Genomic DNA, 26,009 nt, shown 5'->3' with positions numbered 1-26,009 from the left:
GAGCCTCGTCACCTAGTGGTACCATCGGGTGCGACCAAAATGATTTCTCAGCCTATGGTACGTCTAGTGCAAACCATGCACCTATCTTGCACCAACGCTAACACTACCTCCAAACGGAAAGAAGAAAGATTCCACATGACCCACATCACCAAGGAGGTCCATTGGGTGCATCAAAAATGATTTCCTAGCCTATGGTACGTTCAACGCAAACCGAGCACTTATCTTGCGTCAAGAATAGCACTATCTCTAAACGGACCTAAACGAGCTTCCACTTGAGCCTCGTCACGTAGTGGTACCCTCGGTTGCATCCAAAATGATCTCAGAGCCTATGGTACGTCTAGCACAAACCATGCACCTAGCTCGCACCGACACTAACACTGTCTCCAAACGGAAAGAAGTGAGATTCCACATAACCCACGTCACCTAGGAGTTCTATTGGGTGCATTCAAAATGATATCCTGGCCTATGGTACGTTCGACGCAAACCATGCACCTATCTTGCGTCAAGATTAGCACTATCTCCAAATGTACCGAAATGAGCTTCCACTTGAGCCTCATCACCTAGTGGTATCATCGGGTGCGACCAAAATGATTTTTGAGCCTATGGTACGTCTAGTGCAAACCATGCACCGACGCTAACACTACCTCCAAACGAAAAGAAGAGACATTCCACATGATCCACATCACCAAGGAGCTCCATCGGGTGCATGCAAAATGATTTCCGAGCCTATGTTACGCTCGATGCAAACCGTGCCCCAATCTTGCGTCAAGATTAGCACTATCTCTAAACGGAAAGAAGTGACATTCCACCTGACCTACGTCACCTAGGAGTTCTATTGGGTGCATCCAAAATGATTTCCTATCCTATGGTACTTTTGACGCAAACCGTGCACCTATCTTGCATCAAGATTAGCACTATGTCTAAATGTACCAAAATGAGCTACCACTTGAGCCTCGTCACCTAGTGGTACCATCGGGTGCGACCAAAACAATTTCTGAGCCTATGGTACGTCTAGTGCAAACCATACCTATGCTAACACTACCTCCAAATAGAAAGAGGAGAGATTCCACATGACCCACATCACCAAGGAGGTCCATTGGGTGCATCAAAAATGATTTCCTAGCCTATGGTACGTTCGACGCAAACCGAGCACTTATCTTGCGTCAAGAATAGCACTATCTCTAAATGGACCGAAACAAGCTTCCACTTGAGCCTCGTCACGTAGTGGTACCCTCAGTTGCATCCAAAACGATCTCAGAGCCTATGGTACGTCTAGCACAAACCATGCACCTAGCTTGCACCGACACTAACACTGTCTCCAAACGGAAAGAAGTGAGATTCCACATAACCCACGTCACCTAGGAGTTCCATTGGGTGCATCCAAAATGATTTCCTAGCCTATGGTACGTTCAACGCAAACCATGCACCTATCTTGCGTCAAGATTAGCACTATCTCCAAATGTACCGAAATGAGCTTCCACTTGAGCCTCGTCACCTAGTGGTACCATCGGGTGCGACCAAAATGATTTCTAAGCCTATGGTACGTCTAGTGCAAACCATGCACCTATCTTGCATCAACGCTAACACTACCTCCAAACGGAAAGAAGAAAGATTCCACATGACCCACATCACCAAGGAGGTCCATTGGGTGCATCAAAAATGATTTCCTAGCCTATGGTACGTTCAACGCAAACCGAGCACTTATCTTGCGTCAAGAATAGCACTATCTCTAAATGGACCTAAACGAGCTTCCACTTGAGCCTCGTCACGTAGTGGTACCCTCGGTTGCGTCCAAAACGATCTCAGAGCCTATGGTATGTCTAGCACAAACCATGCACCTAGCTCGCACCGACACTAACACTGTCTCCAAATGGAAAGAAGTGAGATTCCACATAACCCACGTCACCTAGGAGTTCTATTGGGTGCATTCAAAATGATATCCTGGCCTATGGTACGTTCGACGCAAACCATGCACCTATCTTGCGTCAAGATTAGCACTATCTCCAAATGTACCGAAATGAGCTTCCACTTGAGCCTCGTCACCTAGTGGTACCATCGGGTGCGACCAAAACGATTTCTGAGCCTATGGTACGTCTAGTGCAAACCATGCACCTATCTTGCACCGACGCTAACACTACCTCCAAACGGAAAGAAAAAAGATTCCACATGACCCACATCACCAAGGAGTTCTATTGGGTGCATCAAAAATGATATCCTGGCCTATGGTACGTTTAACGCAAACCATGCACCTATCTTGCGTCAAGATTAGCACTATCTCCAAATGTACCGAAATAAGCATCCACTTGAGCCTCGTCACCTAGTGGTACCATCGGGTGCGACCAAAACGAATTCTGAGCCTATGGTACGTCTAGTGCAAACCATGCACCTATCTTGCACCGACGCTAACACTACCTCCAAATAGAAAGAAGAGAGATTTCACATGATCCACGTCACCAAAGAGCTCCATCGGGTGGATGCAAAATGATTTCCGAGCCTATGTTACGCTCGACGCAAACCGTGCACCTATCTTGCATCAAGATTAGCACTATCTCAAAACAGAAAGAAGTGACATTCCACATGACCCACGTCACCTAGGAGTTCTATTGGGTGCATCCAAAATGATTTCCTATCCTATGGTACTTTTGACGCAAACCGTGCACCTATCTTGCATCAAGATTAGCACTATGTCTAAATCTACCAAAATGAGCTACCACTTGAGCCTCGTCACCTAGTGGTACCATCGGGTGCGACCAAAACAATTTCTGAGCCTATGGTACGTCTAGTGCAAACCATGCACCTATCTTGCACCTATGCTAACACTACCTCCAAACAGAAAGAGGAGAGATTCCACATGACCCACATCACCAATGAGGTCCATTGGGTGCATCAAAAATGATTTCCTAGCCTATGGTACGTTTGACGCAAACCGAGCACTTATCTTGCGTCAAGAATAGCACTATCTCTAAACAGACCAAAACGAGCTTCCACTTGAGCCTCGTCACGTAGTGGTACCCTCGGTTGCATCCAAAATGATCTCAGAGCCTATGGTACATGTAGCACAAACCATGCACCTAGCTTGCACCGATACTAACACTGTCTCCAAAAGGAAAGAAGTGAGATTCCACATAACCCACGTCACCTAGGAGTTCCATTGGGTGCATCCAAAATGATTTCCTAGCCTATGGTACGTTCAACGCAAACCATGCACCTATCTTGCGTCAAGATTAGCACTATCTCCAAATGTACCGAAATGAGCTTCCACTTGAGCCTCGTCACCTAGTGGTACCATCGGGTGCGACCAAAATGATTTCTGAGCCTATGATACGTCTAGTGCAAACCATGCACCTATCTTGCACCAACGCTAACACTACCTCCAAATGGAAAGAAGAAAGATTCCACATGACCCACATCACCAAAGAGGTCCATTGGGTGCATCAAAAATGATTTCCTAGCCTATGGTACGTTCGACGCAAACCGAGCACTTATCTTGCGTCAAGAATAGAACTATCTCTAAACAGACCTAAACGAGCTTCCACTTGAGCCTCGTCACGTAGTGGTACCCTCGGTTGCGTCCAAAATGATCTCAGAGCCTATGGTACGTCTAGCACAAACCATGCACCTAGCTCGCACCGACACTAACACTGTCTCCAAACGGAAAGAAGTGAGATTCCACATAACCCACGTCACCTAGGAGTTCTATTGGGTGCATTCAAAATGATATCCTGGCCTATGGTACGTTCGACGCAAACCATGCACCTATCTTGCGTCAAGATTAGCACTATCTCCAAATGTACCGAAATGAGCTTCCACTTGAGCCTCGTCACCTAGTGGTACCATCGGGTGCGACCAAAACAATTTCTGAGCCTATGGTACGTCTAGTGCAAACCATGCACCTATCTTGCACCGACGCTAACACTACCTCCAAACGGAAAGAAGAAAGATTCCACATGACCCACATCACCAAGGAGTTCTATTGGGTGCATTCAAAAATGATATCCTGGCCTATGGTACGTTCAACGCAAACCATGCACCTATCTTGCGTCAAGATTAGCACTATCTCCAAATGTACCGAAATGAGCATCCACTTGAGTCTCGTCACCTAGTGGTACCATCGGGTGCGACCAAAACGAATTTTGAGCCTATGGTACGTCTAGTGCAAACCATGCACCTATCTTGCACCGACGCTAACACAACCTCCAAATAGAAAGAAGAGAGATTTCACTTGATCCATGTCACCAAGGAGCTCCATCGGGTGGATGCAAAATGATTTCCGAGCCTATGTTACGCTCGACGCAAACCGTGCACCTATCTTGCATCAAGATTAGCACTATCTCCAAACAGAAAGAACTGACATTCCACATGACCCACGTCACCTAGGGGTTCCGTTGAGTGCATCTAAAATGATTTCCTATCCTATGATACGTTCGACGCAAACCGTGCACCTATCTTGCATCAAGATTAGCACAATGTCCAAACATACCAAAATGAGCTACCACTTGAGCCTCGTCACCTAGTGGTACCATCGGGTGCGACCAAAACAATTTCTGAGCCTATGGTACGTCTAGTGCAAACCATGCACCTATCTTGCACCGATGGTAACACTAACACCAAACAGAAAGAGGAGAGATTCCACATGACCCACATCACCAAGGAGGTCCATTGGGTGCATCAAAAATGATTTCCTAGCCTATGGTACGTTCGACGCAAACCGAGCACTTATCTTGCGTCAAGAATAGCACTATCTCTAAACGGACCAAAATGAGCTTCCACTTGAGCCTCGTCACGTAGTGGTACCCTCGGTTGCGTCCAAAACGATCTCAGAGCCTATGGTACGTCTAGCACAAACCATGCACCTAGCTTGCACCGACACTAACTCTGTCACCAAACGGAAAGAAGTGAGATTCCACATAACCCACGTCACCTAGGAGTTCTATTGGGTGCATTCAAAATGATATCCTGGCCTATGGTACGTTCGACGCAAACCGTGCACCTATCTTGCGTCAAGATTAGCACTATCTCCAAACGTACCGAAATGAGCTACCACTTGAGCCTCGTCACCTAGTGGTACCATCGGGTGCAACCAAAATGATTTCGGAGCCTATGGTACGTCTAGTGCAAACCATGCACCTATCTTGCATCGACGGTAACACTACCTCCAAACGAAAAGAAGAAAGATTCCACATGACCCACAGCACCAAGGTGGTCCATTGGGTGCATCAAAAATGATTTCCTAGCCTATGGTACGTTCGACGCAAACCGAGCACTTATCTTGCGTCAAGAATAGCACTATCTCTAAATGGACCGAAACAAGCTTCCACTTGAGCCTCGTCACGTAGTGGTACCCTCAGTTGCATCCAAAACGATCTCAGAGCCTATGGTACGTCTAGCACAAACCATGCACCTAGCTTGCACCGACACTAACACTGTCTCCAAACGGAAAGAAGTGAGATTCCACATAACCCACGTCACCAAGGAGTTCCATTGGGTGCATCCAAAATGATTTCCTAGCCTATGGTACGTTCAACGCAAACCATGCACCTATCTTGCGTCAAGATTAGCACTATCTCCAAATGTACCGAAATGAGCTTCCACTTGAGCCTCGTCACCTAGTGGTACCATCGGGTGCGACCAAAATGATTTCTAAGCCTATGGTACGTCTAGTGCAAACCATGCACCTATCTTGCACCAACGCTAACACTACCTCCAAACGGAAAGAAGAAAGATTCCACATGACCCACATCACCAAGGAGGTCCATTGGGTGCATCAAAAATGATTTCCTAGCCTATGGTACGTTCAACGCAAACCGAGCACTTATCTTGCGTCAAGAATAGCACTATCTCTAAACGGACCTAAACGAGCTTCCACTTGAGCCTCGTCACGTAGTGGTACCCTCGGTTGCGTCCAAAACGATCTCAGAGCCTATGGTACGTCTAGCACAAACCATGCACCTAGCTCGCACCGACACTAACACTGTCTCCAAATGGAAAGAAGTGAGATTCCACATAACCCACGTCACCTAGGAGTTCTATTGGGTGCATTCAAAATGATATCCTGGCCTATGGTACGTTCGACGCAAACCATGCACCTATCTTGCGTCAAGATTAGCACTATCTCCAAATGTACCGAAATGAGCTTCCACTTGAGCCTCGTCACCTAGTGGTACCATCGGGTGCGACCAAAACGATTTCTGAGCCTATGGTACGTCTAGTGCAAACCATGCACCTATCTTGCACCGATGCTAACACTACCTCCAAACGGAAAGAAAAAAGATTCCACATGACCCACATCACCAAGGAGTTCTATTGGGTGCATCAAAAATGATATCCTGGCCTATGGTACGTTTAACGCAAACCATGCACCTATCTTGCGTCAAGATTAGCACTATCTCCAAATGTACCGAAATAAGCATCCACTTGAGCCTCGTCACCTAGTGGTACCATCGGGTGCGACCAAAACGAATTCTGAGCCTATGGTACGTCTAGTGCAAACCATGCACCTATCTTGCACCGACGCTAACACTACCTCCAAATAGAAAGAAGAGAGATTTCACATGATCCACGTCACCAAAGAGCTCCATCGGGTGGATGCAAAATGATTTCCGAGCCTATGTTACGCTCGACGCAAACCGTGCACCTATCTTGCATCAAGATTAGCACTATCTCAAAACAGAAAGAAGTGACATTCCACATGACCCACGTCATCTAGGAGTTCTATTGGGTGCATCCAAAATGATTTCCTATCCTATGGTACTTTTGACGCAAACCGTGCACCTATCTTGCATCAAGATTAGCACTATGTCTAAATCTACCAAAATGAGCTACCACTTGAGCCTCGTCACCTAGTGGTACCATCGGGTGCGACCAAAACAATTTCTGAGCCTATGGTACGTCTAGTGCAAACCATGCACCTATCTTGCACCTATGCTAACACTACCTCCAAACAGAAAGAGGAGAGATTCCACATGACCCACATCACCAATGAGGTCCATTGGGTGCATCAAAAATGATTTCCTAGCCTATGGTACGTTTGACGCAAACCGAGCACTTATCTTGCGTCAAGAATAGCACTATCTCTAAACAGACCAAAACGAGCTTCCACTTGAGCCTCGTCACGTAGTGGTACCCTCGGTTGCATCCAAAATGATCTCAGAGCCTATGGTACATGTAGCACAAACCATGCACCTAGCTTGCACCGATACTAACACTGTCTCCAAAAGGAAAGAAGTGAGATTCCACATAACCCACGTCACCTACGAGTTCCATTGGGTGCATCCAAAATGATTTCCTAGCCTATGGTACGTTCAACGCAAACCATGCACCTATCTTGCGTCAAGATTAGCACTATCTCCAAATGTACCGAAATGAGCTTCCACTTGAGCCTCGTCACCTAGTGGTACCATCGGGTGCGACCAAAATGATTTCTGAGCCTATGATACGTCTAGTGCAAACCATGCACCTATCTTGCACCAACGCTAACACTACCTCCAAATGGAAAGAAGAAAGATTCCACATGACCCACATCACCAAGGAGGTCCATTGGGTGCATCAAAAATGATTTCCTAGCCTATGGTACGTTCGACGCAAACCGAGCACTTATCTTGCGTCAAGAATAGCACTATCTCTAAACAGACCTAAACGAGCTTCCACTTGAGCCTCGTCACGTAGTGGTACCCTCGGTTGCGTCCAAAATGATCTCAGAGCCTATGGTACGTCTAGCACAAACCATGCACCTAGCTCGCACCGACACTAACACTATCTCCAAACGGAAAGAAGTGAGATTCCACATAACCCACGTCACCTAGGAGTTCTATTGGGTGCATTCAAAATGATATCCTGGCCTATGGTACGTTCGACGCAAACCATGCACCTATCTTGCGTCAAGATTAGCACTATCTCCAAATGTACCGAAATGAGCTTCCACTTGAGCCTCGTCACCTAGTGGTACCATCGGGTGCGACCAAAACAATTTCTGAGCCTATGGTACGTCTAGTGCAAACCATGCACCTATCTTGCACCGACGCTAACACTACCTCCAAACGGAAAGAAGAAAGATTCCACATGACCCACATCACCAAGGAGTTCTATTTGGTGCATCAAAAATGATATCCTGGCCTATGGTACGTTCAACGCAAACCATGCACCTATCTTGCGTCAAGATTAGCACTATCTCCAAATGTACCGAAATGAGCATCCACTTGAGTCTCGTCACCTAGTGGTACCATCGGGTGCGACCAAAATGAATTTTGAGCCTATGGTACGTCTAGTGCAAACCATGCACCTATCTTGCACCGACGCTAACACTACCTCCAAATAGAAAGAAGAGAGATTTCACTTGATCCATGTCACCAAGGAGCTCCATCGGGTGGATGCAAAATGATTTCCGAGCCTATGTTACGCTCGACGCAAACCGTGCACCTATCTTGCATCAAGATTAGCACTATCTCCAAACAGAAAGAACTGACATTCCACATGACCCACGTCACCTAGGGGTTCCGTTGAGTGCATCTAAAATGATTTCCTATCCTATGATACGTTCGACGCAAACCGTGCACCTATCTTGCATCAAGATTAGCACAATGTCCAAACATACCAAAATGAGCTACCACTTGAGCCTCGTCACCTAGTGGTACCATCGGGTGCGACCAAAACAATTTCTGAGCCTATGGTACGTCTAGTGCAAACCATGCACCTATCTTGCACCAACGCTAACACTACCTCCAAACGGAAAGAAGAAAGATTCCACATGACCCACATCACCAAGGAGGTCCATTGGGTGCATCAAAAATGATTTCCTAGCCTATGGTACGTTCAACGCAAACCGAGCACTTATCTTGCGTCAAGAATAGCACTATCTCTAAATGGACCTAAACGAGCTTCCACTTGAGCCTCGTCACGTAGTGGTACCCTCGGTTGCGTCCAAAACGATCTCAGAGCCTATGGTATGTCTAGCACAAACCATGCACCTAGCTCGCACCGACACTAACACTGTCTCCAAATGGAAAGAAGTGAGATTCCACATAACCCACGTCACCTAGGAGTTCTATTGGGTGCATTCAAAATGATATCCTGGCCTATGGTACGTTCGACGCAAACCATGCACCTATCTTGCGTCAAGATTAGCACTATCTCCAAATGTACCGAAATGAGCTTCCACTTGAGCCTCGTCACCTAGTGGTACCATCGGGTGCGACCAAAACGATTTCTGAGCCTATGGTACGTCTAGTGCAAACCATGCACCTATCTTGCACCGACGCTAACACTACCTCCAAACGGAAAGAAAAAAGATTCCACATGACCCACATCACCAAGGAGTTCTATTGGGTGCATCAAAAATGATATCCTGGCCTATGGTACGTTTAACGCAAACCATGCACCTATCTTGCGTCAAGATTAGCACTATCTCCAAATGTACCGAAATAAGCATCCACTTGAGCCTCGTCACCTAGTGGTACCATCGGGTGCGACCAAAACGAATTCTGAGCCTATGGTACGTCTAGTGCAAACCATGCACCTATCTTGCACCGACGCTAACACTACCTCCAAATAGAAAGAAGAGAGATTTCACATGATCCACGTCACCAAAGAGCTCCATCGGGTGGATGCAAAATGATTTCCGAGCCTATGTTACGCTCGACGCAAACCGTGCACCTATCTTGCATCAAGATTAGCACTATCTCAAAACAGAAAGAAGTGACATTCCACATGACCCACGTCACCTAGGAGTTCTATTGGGTGCATCCAAAATGATTTCCTATCCTATGGTACTTTTGACGCAAACCGTGCACCTATCTTGCATCAAGATTAGCACTATGTCTAAATCTACCAAAATGAGCTACCACTTGAGCCTCGTCACCTAGTGGTACCATCGGGTGCGACCAAAACAATTTCTGAGCCTATGGTACGTCTAGTGCAAACCATGCACCTATCTTGCACCTATGCTAACACTACCTCCAAACAGAAAGAGGAGAGATTCCACATGACCCACATCACCAATGAGGTCCATTGGGTGCATCAAAAATGATTTCCTAGCCTATGGTACGTTTGACGCAAACCGAGCACTTATCTTGCGTCAAGAATAGCACTATCTCTAAACAGACCAAAACGAGCTTCCACTTGAGCCTCGTCACGTAGTGGTACCCTCGGTTGCATCCAAAATGATCTCAGAGCCTATGGTACATGTAGCACAAACCATGCACCTAGCTTGCACCGATACTAACACTGTCTCCAAAAGGAAAGAAGTGAGATTCCACATAACCCACGTCACCTAGGAGTTCCATTGGGTGCATCCAAAATGATTTCCTAGCCTATGGTACGTTCAACGCAAACCATGCACCTATCTTGCGTCAAGATTAGCACTATCTCCAAATGTACCGAAATGAGCTTCCACTTGAGCCTCGTCACCTAGTGGTACCATCGGGTGCGACCAAAATGATTTCTGAGCCTATGATACGTCTAGTGCAAACCATGCACCTATCTTGCACCAACGCTAACACTACCTCCAAATGGAAAGAAGAAAGATTCCACATGACCCACATCACCAAAGAGGTCCATTGGGTGCATCAAAAATGATTTCCTAGCCTATGGTACGTTCGACGCAAACCGAGCACTTATCTTGCGTCAAGAATAGAACTATCTCTAAACAGACCTAAACGAGCTTCCACTTGAGCCTCGTCACGTAGTGGTACCCTCGGTTGCGTCCAAAATGATCTCAGAGCCTATGGTACGTCTAGCACAAACCATGCACCTAGCTCGCACCGACACTAACACTGTCTCCAAACGGAAAGAAGTGAGATTCCACATAACCCACGTCACCTAGGAGTTCTATTGGGTGCATTCAAAATGATATCCTGGCCTATGGTACGTTCGACGCAAACCATGCACCTATCTTGCGTCAAGATTAGCACTATCTCCAAATGTACCGAAATGAGCTTCCACTTGAGCCTCGTCACCTAGTGGTACCATCGGGTGCGACCAAAACAATTTCTGAGCCTATGGTACGTCTAGTGCAAACCATGCACCTATCTTGCACCGACGCTAACACTACCTCCAAACGGAAAGAAGAAAGATTCCACATGACCCACATCACCAAGGAGTTCTATTGGGTGCATTCAAAAATGATATCCTGGCCTATGGTACGTTCAACGCAAACCATGCACCTATCTTGCGTCAAGATTAGCACTATCTCCAAATGTACCGAAATGAGCATCCACTTGAGTCTCGTCACCTAGTGGTACCATCGGGTGCGACCAAAACGAATTTTGAGCCTATGGTACGTCTAGTGCAAACCATGCACCTATCTTGCACCGACGCTAACACAACCTCCAAATAGAAAGAAGAGAGATTTCACTTGATCCATGTCACCAAGGAGCTCCATCGGGTGGATGCAAAATGATTTCCGAGCCTATGTTACGCTCGACGCAAACCGTGCACCTATCTTGCATCAAGATTAGCACTATCTCCAAACAGAAAGAACTGACATTCCACATGACCCACGTCACCTAGGGGTTCCGTTGAGTGCATCTAAAATGATTTCCTATCCTATGATACGTTCGACGCAAACCGTGCACCTATCTTGCATCAAGATTAGCACAATGTCCAAACATACCAAAATGAGCTACCACTTGAGCCTCGTCACCTAGTGGTACCATCGGGTGCGACCAAAACAATTTCTGAGCCTATGGTACGTCTAGTGCAAACCATGCACCTATCTTGCACCGATGGTAACACTAACACCAAACAGAAAGAGGAGAGATTCCACATGACCCACATCACCAAGGAGGTCCATTGGGTGCATCAAAAATGATTTCCTAGCCTATGGTACGTTCGACGCAAACCGAGCACTTATCTTGCGTCAAGAATAGCACTATCTCTAAACGGACCAAAATGAGCTTCCACTTGAGCCTCGTCACGTAGTGGTACCCTCGGTTGCGTCCAAAACGATCTCAGAGCCTATGGTACGTCTAGCACAAACCATGCACCTAGCTTGCACCGACACTAACTCTGTCACCAAACGGAAAGAAGTGAGATTCCACATAACCCACGTCACCTAGGAGTTCTATTGGGTGCATTCAAAATGATATCCTGGCCTATGGTACGTTCGACGCAAACCGTGCACCTATCTTGCGTCAAGATTAGCACTATCTCCAAACGTACCGAAATGAGCTACCACTTGAGCCTCGTCACCTAGTGGTACCATCGGGTGCAACCAAAATGATTTCGGAGCCTATGGTACGTCTAGTGCAAACCATGCACCTATCTTGCATCGACGGTAACACTACCTCCAAACGAAAAGAAGAAAGATTCCACATGACCCACAGCACCAAGGTGGTCCATTGGGTGCATCAAAAATGATTTCCTAGCCTATGGTACGTTCGACGCAAACCGAGCACTTATCTTGCGTCAAGAATAGCACTATCTCTAAATGGACCGAAACAAGCTTCCACTTGAGCCTCGTCACGTAGTGGTACCCTCAGTTGCATCCAAAACGATCTCAGAGCCTATGGTACGTCTAGCACAAACCATGCACCTAGCTTGCACCGACACTAACACTGTCTCCAAACGGAAAGAAGTGAGATTCCACATAACCCACGTCACCAAGGAGTTCCATTGGGTGCATCCAAAATGATTTCCTAGCCTATGGTACGTTCAACGCAAACCATGCACCTATCTTGCGTCAAGATTAGCACTATCTCCAAATGTACCGAAATGAGCTTCCACTTGAGCCTCGTCACCTAGTGGTACCATCGGGTGCGACCAAAATGATTTCTAAGCCTATGGTACGTCTAGTGCAAACCATGCACCTATCTTGCACCAACGCTAACACTACCTCCAAACGGAAAGAAGAAAGATTCCACATGACCCACATCACCAAGGAGGTCCATTGGGTGCATCAAAAATGATTTCCTAGCCTATGGTACGTTCAACGCAAACCGAGCACTTATCTTGCGTCAAGAATAGCACTATCTCTAAACGGACCTAAACGAGCTTCCACTTGAGCCTCGTCACGTAGTGGTACCCTCGGTTGCGTCCAAAACGATCTCAGAGCCTATGGTACGTCTAGCACAAACCATGCACCTAGCTCGCACCGACACTAACACTGTCTCCAAATGGAAAGAAGTGAGATTCCACATAACCCACGTCACCTAGGAGTTCTATTGGGTGCATTCAAAATGATATCCTGGCCTATGGTACGTTCGACGCAAACCATGCACCTATCTTGCGTCAAGATTAGCACTATCTCCAAATGTACCGAAATGAGCTTCCACTTGAGCCTCGTCACCTAGTGGTACCATCGGGTGCGACCAAAACGATTTCTGAGCCTATGGTACGTCTAGTGCAAACCATGCACCTATCTTGCACCGATGCTAACACTACCTCCAAACGGAAAGAAAAAAGATTCCACATGACCCACATCACCAAGGAGTTCTATTGGGTGCATCAAAAATGATATCCTGGCCTATGGTACGTTTAACGCAAACCATGCACCTATCTTGCGTCAAGATTAGCACTATCTCCAAATGTACCGAAATAAGCATCCACTTGAGCCTCGTCACCTAGTGGTACCATCGGGTGCGACCAAAACGAATTCTGAGCCTATGGTACGTCTAGTGCAAACCATGCACCTATCTTGCACCGACGCTAACACTACCTCCAAATAGAAAGAAGAGAGATTTCACATGATCCACGTCACCAAAGAGCTCCATCGGGTGGATGCAAAATGATTTCCGAGCCTATGTTACGCTCGACGCAAACCGTGCACCTATCTTGCATCAAGATTAGCACTATCTCAAAACAGAAAGAAGTGACATTCCACATGACCCACGTCATCTAGGAGTTCTATTGGGTGCATCCAAAATGATTTCCTATCCTATGGTACTTTTGACGCAAACCGTGCACCTATCTTGCATCAAGATTAGCACTATGTCTAAATCTACCAAAATGAGCTACCACTTGAGCCTCGTCACCTAGTGGTACCATCGGGTGCGACCAAAACAATTTCTGAGCCTATGGTACGTCTAGTGCAAACCATGCACCTATCTTGCACCTATGCTAACACTACCTCCAAACAGAAAGAGGAGAGATTCCACATGACCCACATCACCAATGAGGTCCATTGGGTGCATCAAAAATGATTTCCTAGCCTATGGTACGTTTGACGCAAACCGAGCACTTATCTTGCGTCAAGAATAGCACTATCTCTAAACAGACCAAAACGAGCTTCCACTTGAGCCTCGTCACGTAGTGGTACCCTCGGTTGCATCCAAAATGATCTCAGAGCCTATGGTACATGTAGCACAAACCATGCACCTAGCTTGCACCGATACTAACACTGTCTCCAAAAGGAAAGAAGTGAGATTCCACATAACCCACGTCACCTACGAGTTCCATTGGGTGCATCCAAAATGATTTCCTAGCCTATGGTACGTTCAACGCAAACCATGCACCTATCTTGCGTCAAGATTAGCACTATCTCCAAATGTACCGAAATGAGCTTCCACTTGAGCCTCGTCACCTAGTGGTACCATCGGGTGCGACCAAAATGATTTCTGAGCCTATGATACGTCTAGTGCAAACCATGCACCTATCTTGCACCAACGCTAACACTACCTCCAAATGGAAAGAAGAAAGATTCCACATGACCCACATCACCAAGGAGGTCCATTGGGTGCATCAAAAATGATTTCCTAGCCTATGGTACGTTCGACGCAAACCGAGCACTTATCTTGCGTCAAGAATAGCACTATCTCTAAACAGACCTAAACGAGCTTCCACTTGAGCCTCGTCACGTAGTGGTACCCTCGGTTGCGTCCAAAATGATCTCAGAGCCTATGGTACGTCTAGCACAAACCATGCACCTAGCTCGCACCGACACTAACACTATCTCCAAACGGAAAGAAGTGAGATTCCACATAACCCACGTCACCTAGGAGTTCTATTGGGTGCATTCAAAATGATATCCTGGCCTATGGTACGTTCGACGCAAACCATGCACCTATCTTGCGTCAAGATTAGCACTATCTCCAAATGTACCGAAATGAGCTTCCACTTGAGCCTCGTCACCTAGTGGTACCATCGGGTGCGACCAAAACAATTTCTGAGCCTATGGTACGTCTAGTGCAAACCATGCACCTATCTTGCACCGACGCTAACACTACCTCCAAACGGAAAGAAGAAAGATTCCACATGACCCACATCACCAAGGAGTTCTATTTGGTGCATCAAAAATGATATCCTGGCCTATGGTACGTTCAACGCAAACCATGCACCTATCTTGCGTCAAGATTAGCACTATCTCCAAATGTACCGAAATGAGCATCCACTTGAGTCTCGTCACCTAGTGGTACCATCGGGTGCGACCAAAATGAATTTTGAGCCTATGGTACGTCTAGTGCAAACCATGCACCTATCTTGCACCGACGCTAACACTACCTCCAAATAGAAAGAAGAGAGATTTCACTTGATCCATGTCACCAAGGAGCTCCATCGGGTGGATGCAAAATGATTTCCGAGCCTATGTTACGCTCGACGCAAACCGTGCACCTATCTTGCATCAAGATTAGCACTATCTCCAAACAGAAAGAACTGACATTCCACATGACCCACGTCACCTAGGGGTTCCGTTGAGTGCATCTAAAATGATTTCCTATCCTATGATACGTTCGACGCAAACCGTGCACCTATCTTGCATCAAGATTAGCACAATGTCCAAACATACCAAAATGAGCTACCACTTGAGCCTCGTCACCTAGTGGTACCATCGGGTGCGACCAAAACAATTTCTGAGCCTATGGTACGTCTAGTGCAAACCATGCACCTATCTTGCACCGATGGTAACACTACCACCAAACAGAAAGAGGAGAGATTCCACATGACCCACATCACCAAGGAGGTCCATTGGGTGCATCAAAAATGATTTCCTAGCCTATGGTACGTTCGACGCAAACCGAGCACTTATCTTGCGTCAAGAATAGCACTATCTCTAAACGGACCAAAATGAGCTTCCACTTGAGCCTCGTCACGTAGTGGTACCCTCGGTTGCGTCCAAAACGATCTCAGAGCCTATGGTGCGTCTAGCACAAACCATGCACCTAGCTTGCACCGACACTAACTCTGTCACCAAATGGAAAGAAGTGAGATTCCACATAACCCACGTCACCTAGGAGTTCTATTGGGTGCATTCAAAATGATATCCTGGCCTATGGTACGTTCGACGCAAACCGTGCACCTATCTTGCGTCAAGATTAGCACTATCTCCAAACGTACCGAAATGAGCTACCACTTGAGCCTCGTCACCTAGTGGTACCATCGGGTGCAACCAAAATGATTTCGGAGCCTATGGTACGTCTAGTGCAAACCATGCACCTATCTTGCATCGACGGTAACACTACCTCCAAACGAAAAGAAGAAAGATTCCACATGACCCACAGCACCAAGGTGGTCCATTGGGTGCATCAAAAATGATTTCCTAGCCTATGGTACGTTCGACGCAAACCGAGCACTTATCTTGCATCAAGAATAGCACTATCTCTAAACGGACCAAAACGAGCTTCCACTTGAACCTCGTCACGTAGTGGTACCCTCGGTTGCATCCAAAACGATCTCAGAACCTATGCTACGTCTAGCACAAACTATGCACCTAGCTTGCACCGACACTAACACTGTCTCCAAATGGAAAGAAGTGAGATTCCACATAACCCACGTCACCTAGGAGTTCCATTGGGTGCATCCAAAATGATTTCCAAGCCTATGGTACGTTCAACGCAAACCAAGCACCTATCTCGTGTCAAGATTGGCACTATCTCCAAATGTACCGAAATGAGCTTTCACTTGAGCCTCGTCACCTAGTGGTACCATCGGGTGCGACCAAAACGATTTCTGAGCCTATGGTACGTCTAGTGCAAACCATGCACCTATCTTGCACCAACGCTAACACTACCTCCAAACGGAAAGAAGAAAGATTCCACATGACCCACATCACCAAGGAGGTCCATTGGGTGCATCAAAAATGATTTCCTAGCCTATGGTACGTTCGACGCAAACCGAGCACTTATCTTGCGTCAAGAATAGCACTATCTCTAAACGGACCTAAACGAGCTTCCACTTGAGCCTCGTCACGTAGTGGTACCCTCGGTTGCGTCCAAAACGATCTCTGAGCCTATGGTACGTCTAGCACAAACCATGCACCTAGCTCGCACCGACACTAACACTGTCTCCAAACCGAAAGAAGTGAGATTCCACATAACCCACGTCACCTAGGAGTTCTATTGGGTGCATTCAAAATGATATCCTGGCCTATGGTACGTTCGACGCAAACCATGCACCTATCTTGCGTCAAGATTAGCACTATCTCCAAATGTACCGAAATGAGCTTCCACTTGAGCCTCGTCACCTAGTGGTACCATCGGGTGCGACCAAAACAATTTCTGAGCCTATGGTACGTCTAGTGCAAACCATGCACCTATCTTGCACCGACGCTAACACTACCTCCAAACGGAAAGAAGAAAGATTCCACATGACCCACATCACCAAGGAGTTCTATTTGGTGCATCAAAAATGATATCCTGCCCTATGGTACGTTCAACGCAAACCATGCACCTATCTTGCGTCAAGATTAGCACTATCTCCAAATGTACCGAAATGAGCATCCACTTGAGTCTCGTCACCTAGTGGTACCATCGGGTGCGACCAAAACGAATTTTGAGCCTATGGTACGTCTAGTGCAAACCATGCAGCTATCTTGCACCGACGCTAACACTACCTCCAAATAGAAAGAAGAGAGATTTCACTTGATCCATGTCACCAAGGAGCTCCATCGGGTGGATGCAAAATGATTTCCGAGCCTATGTTACGCTCGATGCAAACCGTGCACCTATCTTGCATCAAGATTAGCACTATCTCCAAACAGAAAGAACTGACATTCCACATGACCCACGTCACCTAGGGGTTCCGTTGAGTGCATCTAAAATGATTTCCTATCCTATGATACGTTCGACGCAAACCGTGCACCTATCTTGCATCAAGATTAGCACAATGTCCAAACATACCAAAATGAGCTACCACTTGAGCCTCGTCACCTAGTGGTACCATCGGGTGCGACCAAAACAATTTCTGAGCCTATGGTACGTCTAGTGCAAACCATGCACCTATCTTGCACCGATGGTAACACTACCACCAAACAGAAAGAGGAGAGATTCCACATGACCCACATCACCAAGGAGGTCCATTGGGTGCATCAAAAATGATTTCCTAGCCTATGGTACGTTCGACGCAAACCGAGCACTTATCTTGCGTCAAGAATAGCACTATCTCTAAACGGACCAAAATGAGCTTCCACTTGAGCCTCGTCACGTAGTGGTACCCTCGGTTGCGTCCAAAACGATCTCAGAGCCTATGGTACATCTAGCACAAACCATGCACCTAGCTTGCACCGACACTAACTCTGTCACCAAACGGAAAGAAGTGAGATTCCACATAACCCACGTCACCTAGGAGTTCTATTGGGTGCATTCAAAATGATATCCTGGCCTATGGTACGTTCGACGCAAACCGTGCACCTATCTTGCGTCAAGATTAGCACTATCTCCAAACGTACCGAAATGAGCTACCACTTGAGCCTCGTCACCTAGTGGTACCATCGGGTGCAACCAAAATGATTTCGGAGCCTATGGTACGTCTAGTGCAAACCATGCACCTATCTTGCATCGACGGTAACACTACCTCCAAACGAAAAGAAGAAAGATTCCACATGACCCACAGCACCAAGGTGGTCCATTGGGTGCATCAAAAATGATTTCCTAGCCTATGGTACGTTCGACGCAAACCGAGCACTTATCTTGCATCAAGAATAGCACTATCTCTAAACGGACCAAAACGAGCTTCCACTTGAACCTCGTCACGTAGTGGTACCCTCGGTTGCATCCAAAACGATCTCAGAACCTATGCTACGTCTAGCACAAACTATGCACCTAGCTTGCACCGACACTAACACTGTCTCCAAATGGAAAGAAGTGAGATTCCACATAACCCATGTCACCTAGGAGTTCCATTGGGTGCATCCAAAATGATTTCCAAGCCTATGGTACGTTCAACGCAAACCAAGCACCTATCTCGTGTCAAGATTGGCACTATCTCCAAATGTACCGAAATGAGCTTTCACTTGAGCCTCGTCACCTAGTGGTACCATCGGGTGCGACCAAAACGATTTCTGAGCCTATGGTACGTCTAGTGCAAACCATGCACCTATCTTGCACCAACGCTAACACTACCTCCAAACGGAAAGAAGAAAGATTCCACATGACCCACATCACCAAGGAGGTCCATTGGGTGCATCAAAAATGATTTCCTAGCCTATGGTACGTTCGACGCAAACCGAGCACTTATCTTGCGTCAAGAATAGCACTATCTCTAAACGAACCTAAACGAGCTTCCACTTGAGCCTCATCACGTAGTGGTACCCTCGGTTGCGTCCAAAACGATCTCAGAGCCTATGGTACGTCTAGCACAAACCATGAACCTAGCTCGCACCGACACTAACACTGTCTCCAAATGGAAAGAAGTGAGATTCCACATAACCCACGTCACCTAGGAGTTCCATTGGGTGCATCCAAAATGATTTCCTAGCCTATGGTACGTTCAACGCAAACCAAGCACCTATCTTGTGTCAAGACTGGCACTATCTCCAAATGTACCAAAATGAGCTTCCACTTGAGCCTCGTCACCTAGTGGTACCATCGGGTGCGACCAAAACAATTTCTAAGCCTATGGTACGTCTAGTGCAAACCATGCACCTATCTTGCACCGACGGTAACACTACCACCAAACAGAAAGAGGAGAGATTCCACATGACCCACATCACCAAGGAGGTCCATTGGGTGCATCAAAAATGATTTCCTAGCCTATGGTACGTTCGACGCAAACCGAGCACTTATCTTGCGTTAAGATTAGCACTATCTCTAAACGGACCGAAACGAGCTTCCACTTGAGCCTCGTCACCTAGTGGTACCATCGGTTGCGTCCAAAATGATCTCAGAGCCTATGGTACGTTTAGCGCAAACCATGCACCTAGCTTGCTCCGACACTAACACTGTCTCCAAACAGAAAGAAGTGAGATTCCACATAACCCGCATCACCTAAGAGTTCCATTGGGTGCGTCCAAAATGATCTCCTATTATATGGTACGTTCGACGCAAACTGTGCACCTATATCTTGCGTCAAGATTAGCACTATGCCCAAACGTACCGAAATGAGCTTTCACTTGAGGCTTGTCACCTAGTGGTACCATCGGGTGTGACCAAAACGAATTTTGAGCCTATGGTACGTCTAGTGCAAACCATGCACCTATCTTGCACCGACACTAACACTACCTCCAAACAAAAAGAAGAGAGATTCCACCTGATCCACGTCACCAAGGAGCTCCATCGGGTGGATGCAAAATGATTTCCGAGCCTATGTTATGCTCGACGCAAACCGTGCACCTATCTTGCATCAAGATTAGCACTATCTCAAAACAGAAAGAAGTGAGATTCTACATGACCCACGTCACCTAGGAGTTCTATTGGGTGCATCCAAAATGATTTCCTATCCTATGGTACTTTCGACGCAAACCGTGCACCTATCTTGCATCAAGATTAGCACTATGTCTAAATGTACCAAAATGAGCTACCACTTGAGCCTCGTCACCTAGTGGTACCATCGGGTGCGACCAAAACAATTTCTGAGCCTATGGTACGTCTAGTGCAAACCATGCACCTATGCTAACACTACCTCCAAACAGAAAGAGGAGAGATTCCACATGACCCACATCACCAAGGAGGTCCATTGGGTGCATCAAAAATGATTTCCTAGCCTATGGTACGTTCGACGCAAACCGAGCACTTATCTTGCGTCAAGAATAGCACTATCTCTAAACGGACCGAAACAAGCTTCCACTTGAGCCTCGTCACGTAGTGGTACCCTCAGTTGCATCCAAAACGATCTCAGAGCCTATGGTACGTCTTGATGAGGACATCCCTTCCATTGATACAACCACACCTGCTGCACAACAAGGTCCGATGACAAGAGCTCGAGCACAACAACTTAATTATCAGGTAAAGTCGTTCCTCGCTGTTCATACAAACTCGTCTCAGAATTGGATGCTACTAAATCATGGTGATGATTGTCTTATTCTTAGGAATGTTGGTCAAGACCCCATTGCCTCATGTTTAGACCCCATGATGAGGATGGAGCAGCCGAACAAGTGGGAATCATCATTAATGGGGCGCTCAGCTCATCTCGAGACAGCAGGAAACACTCCATCAAAAGTACCATAACTCCTTGATACGAGATCCAATGAAGCTGGTTTTTGACTTGTTGGAAAGAGCGCGTCGTCCTCTTTCACATGGGTCCAACCCCACTATCAGAATCTACCGAATCTGTGCGCAGCAAGCCAAAGGACGCACAGACCTACAGCCCATTGAGGGACGCCCAGATTAGGGTTTCCCACTCCCCCTTGTGCTCTCCTCCTTATAAATAGAGCCAGCAGCCATCAGAATGAGGTTGGGTTTTGTTTAGATGCAAGATAGCTGCTGCTTCTTCCTTGTAAACGCGTGTGTCGACTAGACCACCCGATTTGCTTGTTTCAAGACCCCAACTTGTGATTCAGATTCGGCCTTTGGCTTAAATCCGTGAGTTATTTGCTTGTTCATCTTGTTCTTGCTTGTTCTCGGTTGCTTGCAGGTTCATGGTGTTCTTGGCACGGCAAGAACATCACAATCGGAGCCGGTGTACCTGTTGCTAAGGCGCAGCAACCTTGTGGTCGTTGTAGTCGGACAGCCAACGTCGAATCCACCCCAAATCGAGTTTATCCACACTCACCAAAAGATCAGGAACAACCCCTTGTCCCATCATGTGGTAATCAGAGCAAGGTTCTTTGGTGAGTGATTTACCGTTCATTACTTTACCTATAGTCCAGAAATATAAAAATAGGATAGAACTGAAATTCCAAACACAAGTTTGAGCCTTGCTGATCTGCTTAGTTCTTTGCTTGTTGAGTTTGTGGTTTACATCGTGGTGTCAAGTGCTGGTTCTTAGGTTCTAATCCTTTAGAGTTTCGAGTTCTTGTCACGTTTCAGTCACCACACAATCCGTTGTTGCCTTTCCCCCCACTTCAGCCGCTGCAATCTCCACCAATACCACCACAACCAGCAGCAAAAGCACCGCTGTTTTTCTCGACCTTTTCGCTGAAACCCTCACCACCATCACCTTCAGCCGTGCCTACACAAACACTACCTTATGCACCTGTCGTTTTGGTGCAAATCTGAGTACACTCAGTTCTGAAAATAAGAGAGTTCAAATTGCATATTTGTACTACTTGTTGCAATCCTTATCCCTAGTAAAAGAAAGTCTATGCTACTTGCTGCATTCTTGTTATAATCATATTGCAAAAAGTTCAGTTTGTGCTACTTGTCGAAAAGAAAAGAAAAGAAAAGAAAAGAAAAGAAAAGAAAAGAAAAGAAAAAGAAAATAGAAAAGAAAAAGAAAGGAAAAGGAGGAAAGAAAGAAAGAAAGAAAAAAAAGAAGGGTTAAGTTGATGCTATTTACTCTCATCATTTCCATTGTTTGCTACTGTCCGGTGACAACATTTGTGTCTAGGCTCGCGTCTCTAGCACGGGTTAGCCTAGGACCAGCACGGTACTATCTTTGAACACTTATTCAACTTGCATTGACTAACGTGGTTCCAGCTGTACCTTGATTTTTTTTAAGCCACCTACAGCTCCACAAATTATCTACAACGTCACAGGGTTCTACTTGCTACTACTTGTGTTGTTCTTGTCGTCGCCAACACCATCTGCATAGCAAGGTAAGGACTTGTAAGAACTCGGTTGCACATGCTGAGAGAATGAAAATTGTTGCCACCTAATTCAGTTAGTTGGTAGGACATATTTTCTTGTGATTCCCTTGCTACATACTAACCATGGCAGGAGAAGGTGAAAGGACCCCTCCACAATCACCTCGATCAAAAGCCTTGCTGCAACACTTTGAACGCAAAGTGAGGCTCCATGCTGAACACCTTGATGAGGATGTTCGTGTCACCAATGAGCGCCTTGGTCAATTGGAGACGGCTCAGATTGAGACCAACACCAAGTTGGCTTCCTTGGAAGGCACTCTTGGTTCTGTTAATACATCTCTTGTAGGTGTCTTGGAGCGATTGGAGAGGATGGAACAGAATCGCTGTGATGGTTTCGAACGACGCAATCACAACAACAACAACACCATGGGCAGTGCTGCTGGTCATGATGAAGAAGAATATGCAGCGGACACTGAGCTTGATGAGGAGCTGAATGGTCATCGACGCATCGAACAACATCGCCGCCGCCATGAGACAGGTCCTCGTCGACCACGGCAAGAGGTACATGCCGATGACTCATTTGGCAAGATTAAATTCACCATACCTGCTTTTGATGGGAGGTATAATCCTAATATGTACCTTAGTTGGGAATTAGCTGTTGATCAGAAATTTACTTGCCATGATTTCCCTGAGGACAAACGTGTTAGGGCTGCAACTAGTGAGTTTACTGACTTTGCCTCTGTTTGATGGTCTGAATACCATCGTAAGAACCCAAATAACACACCAACTTGGGATGCTTTGAAACGGGTCATGCGGGCCAGATTTGTTCCTTCTTATTATGCCCGTGATCTTTTACATAAGTTGCAACAATTGAGGCAAGGATCCAAATCTGTAGAAGAGTACTATCAAGAGCTACAAATGGGTATGCTTCGTTGCGGGCTAGAGGAAAATGAGGATGGTGCCATAGCTAGATTTATGGGTGGGCTGAACCGGGAGATTCAGGACATTCTAGCTTATAAGGAATATAATTCTGTCAATCGTTTATTTCACCTTGCTTGTAAAGCTGAACGAGAAGTGCAGGGACGAAGAGCTAGCATGAGGGCTAACATTCCTGCAGGTCGTGCTAGCCCGTGGACACTCTCCAATGCTGCTGCACCGTCAACGCGTGCACCCCCACAATCTTCCTCGACCATCAAGCCATGCTCCTCTACAACAAATTCTGTACCATGCCCAAGTGAACCAACTAGAGGAGCAACGGCTACATCTGCCAAGAGTTCATCCTCGGTGGTATCCACGGGGAGAACAAGGGATATTCAGTGCCTACGCTGCAAAGGATATGGCCACGTACGCAAGGACTGCCCAAGCACACGTGTGATGGTTGTGCGAGCTGATGGTGGGTATTCCTCTGCTAGTGATTTTGATGAAGAAACATATGCTTTGCTTGCTGCTAACAATGTAGCGGAAGGAGATGATTTCCAACAAGACGAAGAGCACATTGGGGCTGAAGCTGCTGAGCACTATGAGAGCCTCGTGGTGCAGCGGGTGCTAAGTGCCCAAATGGAGAGGGCTGAGCAAAATCAGCGCCACACTTTGTTTCAAACCAAGTGTGTGATCAAGGAACGCTCTTGCCATGTGATCATAGATGGAGGAAGCTGCAACAACTTGGCAAGTGCTGAAATGGTGAAGAAGCTTTTGTTGAGCACAAAACCACACCCGCAGCCTTACTACATTCAGTGGCTTAACAGCAGCGGCAAGGTGAAGGTAACACGATTGGTAAGGGTAGAGTTTGCCATTGGTTCTTATCATGATTCCATTGACTGCGATGTTGTGCCTATGCAAGCATGCTCTATGTTGTTAGGTAGACCATGGCAGTTTTATAAAGATTCCTTGCACTTTGGTAAAACAAATCAATACTCTTTTGTGCATAATGACAAGAAGATTGTGTTGCACCCCATGTCCCCTGAGGCTATTCTAAGAGATGAACTTGCTAGAGCTAGCAAACTTAAGAATCAGGCTGTTGCTAGTGAAAATCAGATTGTCGCTAATGAACTTGAGAAACATAAGAAGAAGTCTAGCAAATCTGTTCATCATAATAAAAATGAGATCAAGCTGAAAGGCTCTTGTTACTTTGCCACCAAATCTGATTTGGATGAGATTGATGCTAGTACTACTGTTTGCTATGCTTTGGTTTGCAAAGAAACTTTATTTTCACTCGAAGATACATCTATTTCTTTGCCTCCTGCTGTCACTAATCTTTTGCAGGAGTATGCCGATGTTTTTCCAAAGGAGGTACCACCGGGGCTGCCACCAATTCGAGGGATTGAACACCAGATTGACCTCATCCCTGGGGCTTCCTTGCCTAATCGTGCGCCGTATAGGACCAACCCGGATGAGACAAAAGAGATTCAGAGACAAGTACAAGAATTGCTCAACAAAGGTTATGTGCGTGAGTCTCTTAGCCCTTGTGCCGTTCCCGTGCTTTTAGTTCCTAAGAAGGATGGATCATGGCGCATGTGTGTTGATTGTAGAGCGATAAACAACATCACAATCAGATATCGTCATCCTATTCCAAGGTTAGATGATATGCTTGATGAATTGAGTGGCTCAATTGTGTTCTCTAAAATTGATTTGCGTAGTGGTTACCACCAGATTCGTATGAAGCTAGGAGATGAATGGAAAACAGCGTTTAAAACTAAGTTTGGTTTATATGAATGGCTTGTCATGCCCTTTGGATTGACTAATGCACCCAGCACTTTCATGAGATTAATGAACGAGGTTTTACGCTCTTTTATTGGCAGATTCGTGGTGGTATACTTTGATGACATCTTGATATATAGTAGATCATTAGAGGAACATCTTGATCATTTGCGTGCCGTTTTCAATGCTCTACGGGATGCACACTTGTTTGGCAATCTTGAGAAGTGCACCTTTTGCACAGATCGAGTTTCTTTTCTTGGATATGTTGTGACACCGCAGGGAATCGAAGTTGATCAAGCCAAGGTTGAGGCCATACACAGCTGGCCTGTTCCCTGCACGGTCACACAAGTGCGGAGTTTTCTAGGACTTGCTAGTTTCTACCGTCGATTTGTGAAGGACTTCAGCACCATTGCAGCCCCGCTGCATGAACTCACCAAGAAGGGTGCAACCTTCACTTGGGCTGCAACCCAACAGGATGCTTTCAACA

At 46.4% G+C, this 26,009-nt stretch overlaps 1 protein-coding gene across 1 annotated transcript; it reads left to right on the top strand.

Annotated features, from left to right (window-relative positions):
• Positions 1-23,629: 23,629 nt before the first annotated feature.
• Positions 23,630-24,688, top strand: LOC136494730 (uncharacterized; the record flags this gene model as incomplete). The annotated part of the gene is made up of 1 exon (XM_066490913.1): positions 23,630-24,688. A coding segment is annotated over one exon (1,059 nt), but the record flags the coding sequence as incomplete, so codon positions are not given.
• Between the last annotated feature and the right edge of the window lie 1,321 nt (positions 24,689-26,009).

This window comes from Miscanthus floridulus, chromosome 11 (assembly GCF_019320115.1).
Source record: "Miscanthus floridulus cultivar M001 chromosome 11, ASM1932011v1, whole genome shotgun sequence".
In the NCBI taxonomy this organism is placed as follows: domain Eukaryota; kingdom Viridiplantae; phylum Streptophyta; class Magnoliopsida; order Poales; family Poaceae; genus Miscanthus; species Miscanthus floridulus.
The sequence above is the reverse complement of the archived record's forward strand: the minus strand, read 5'-3'. Positions and strand labels throughout refer to the sequence as shown.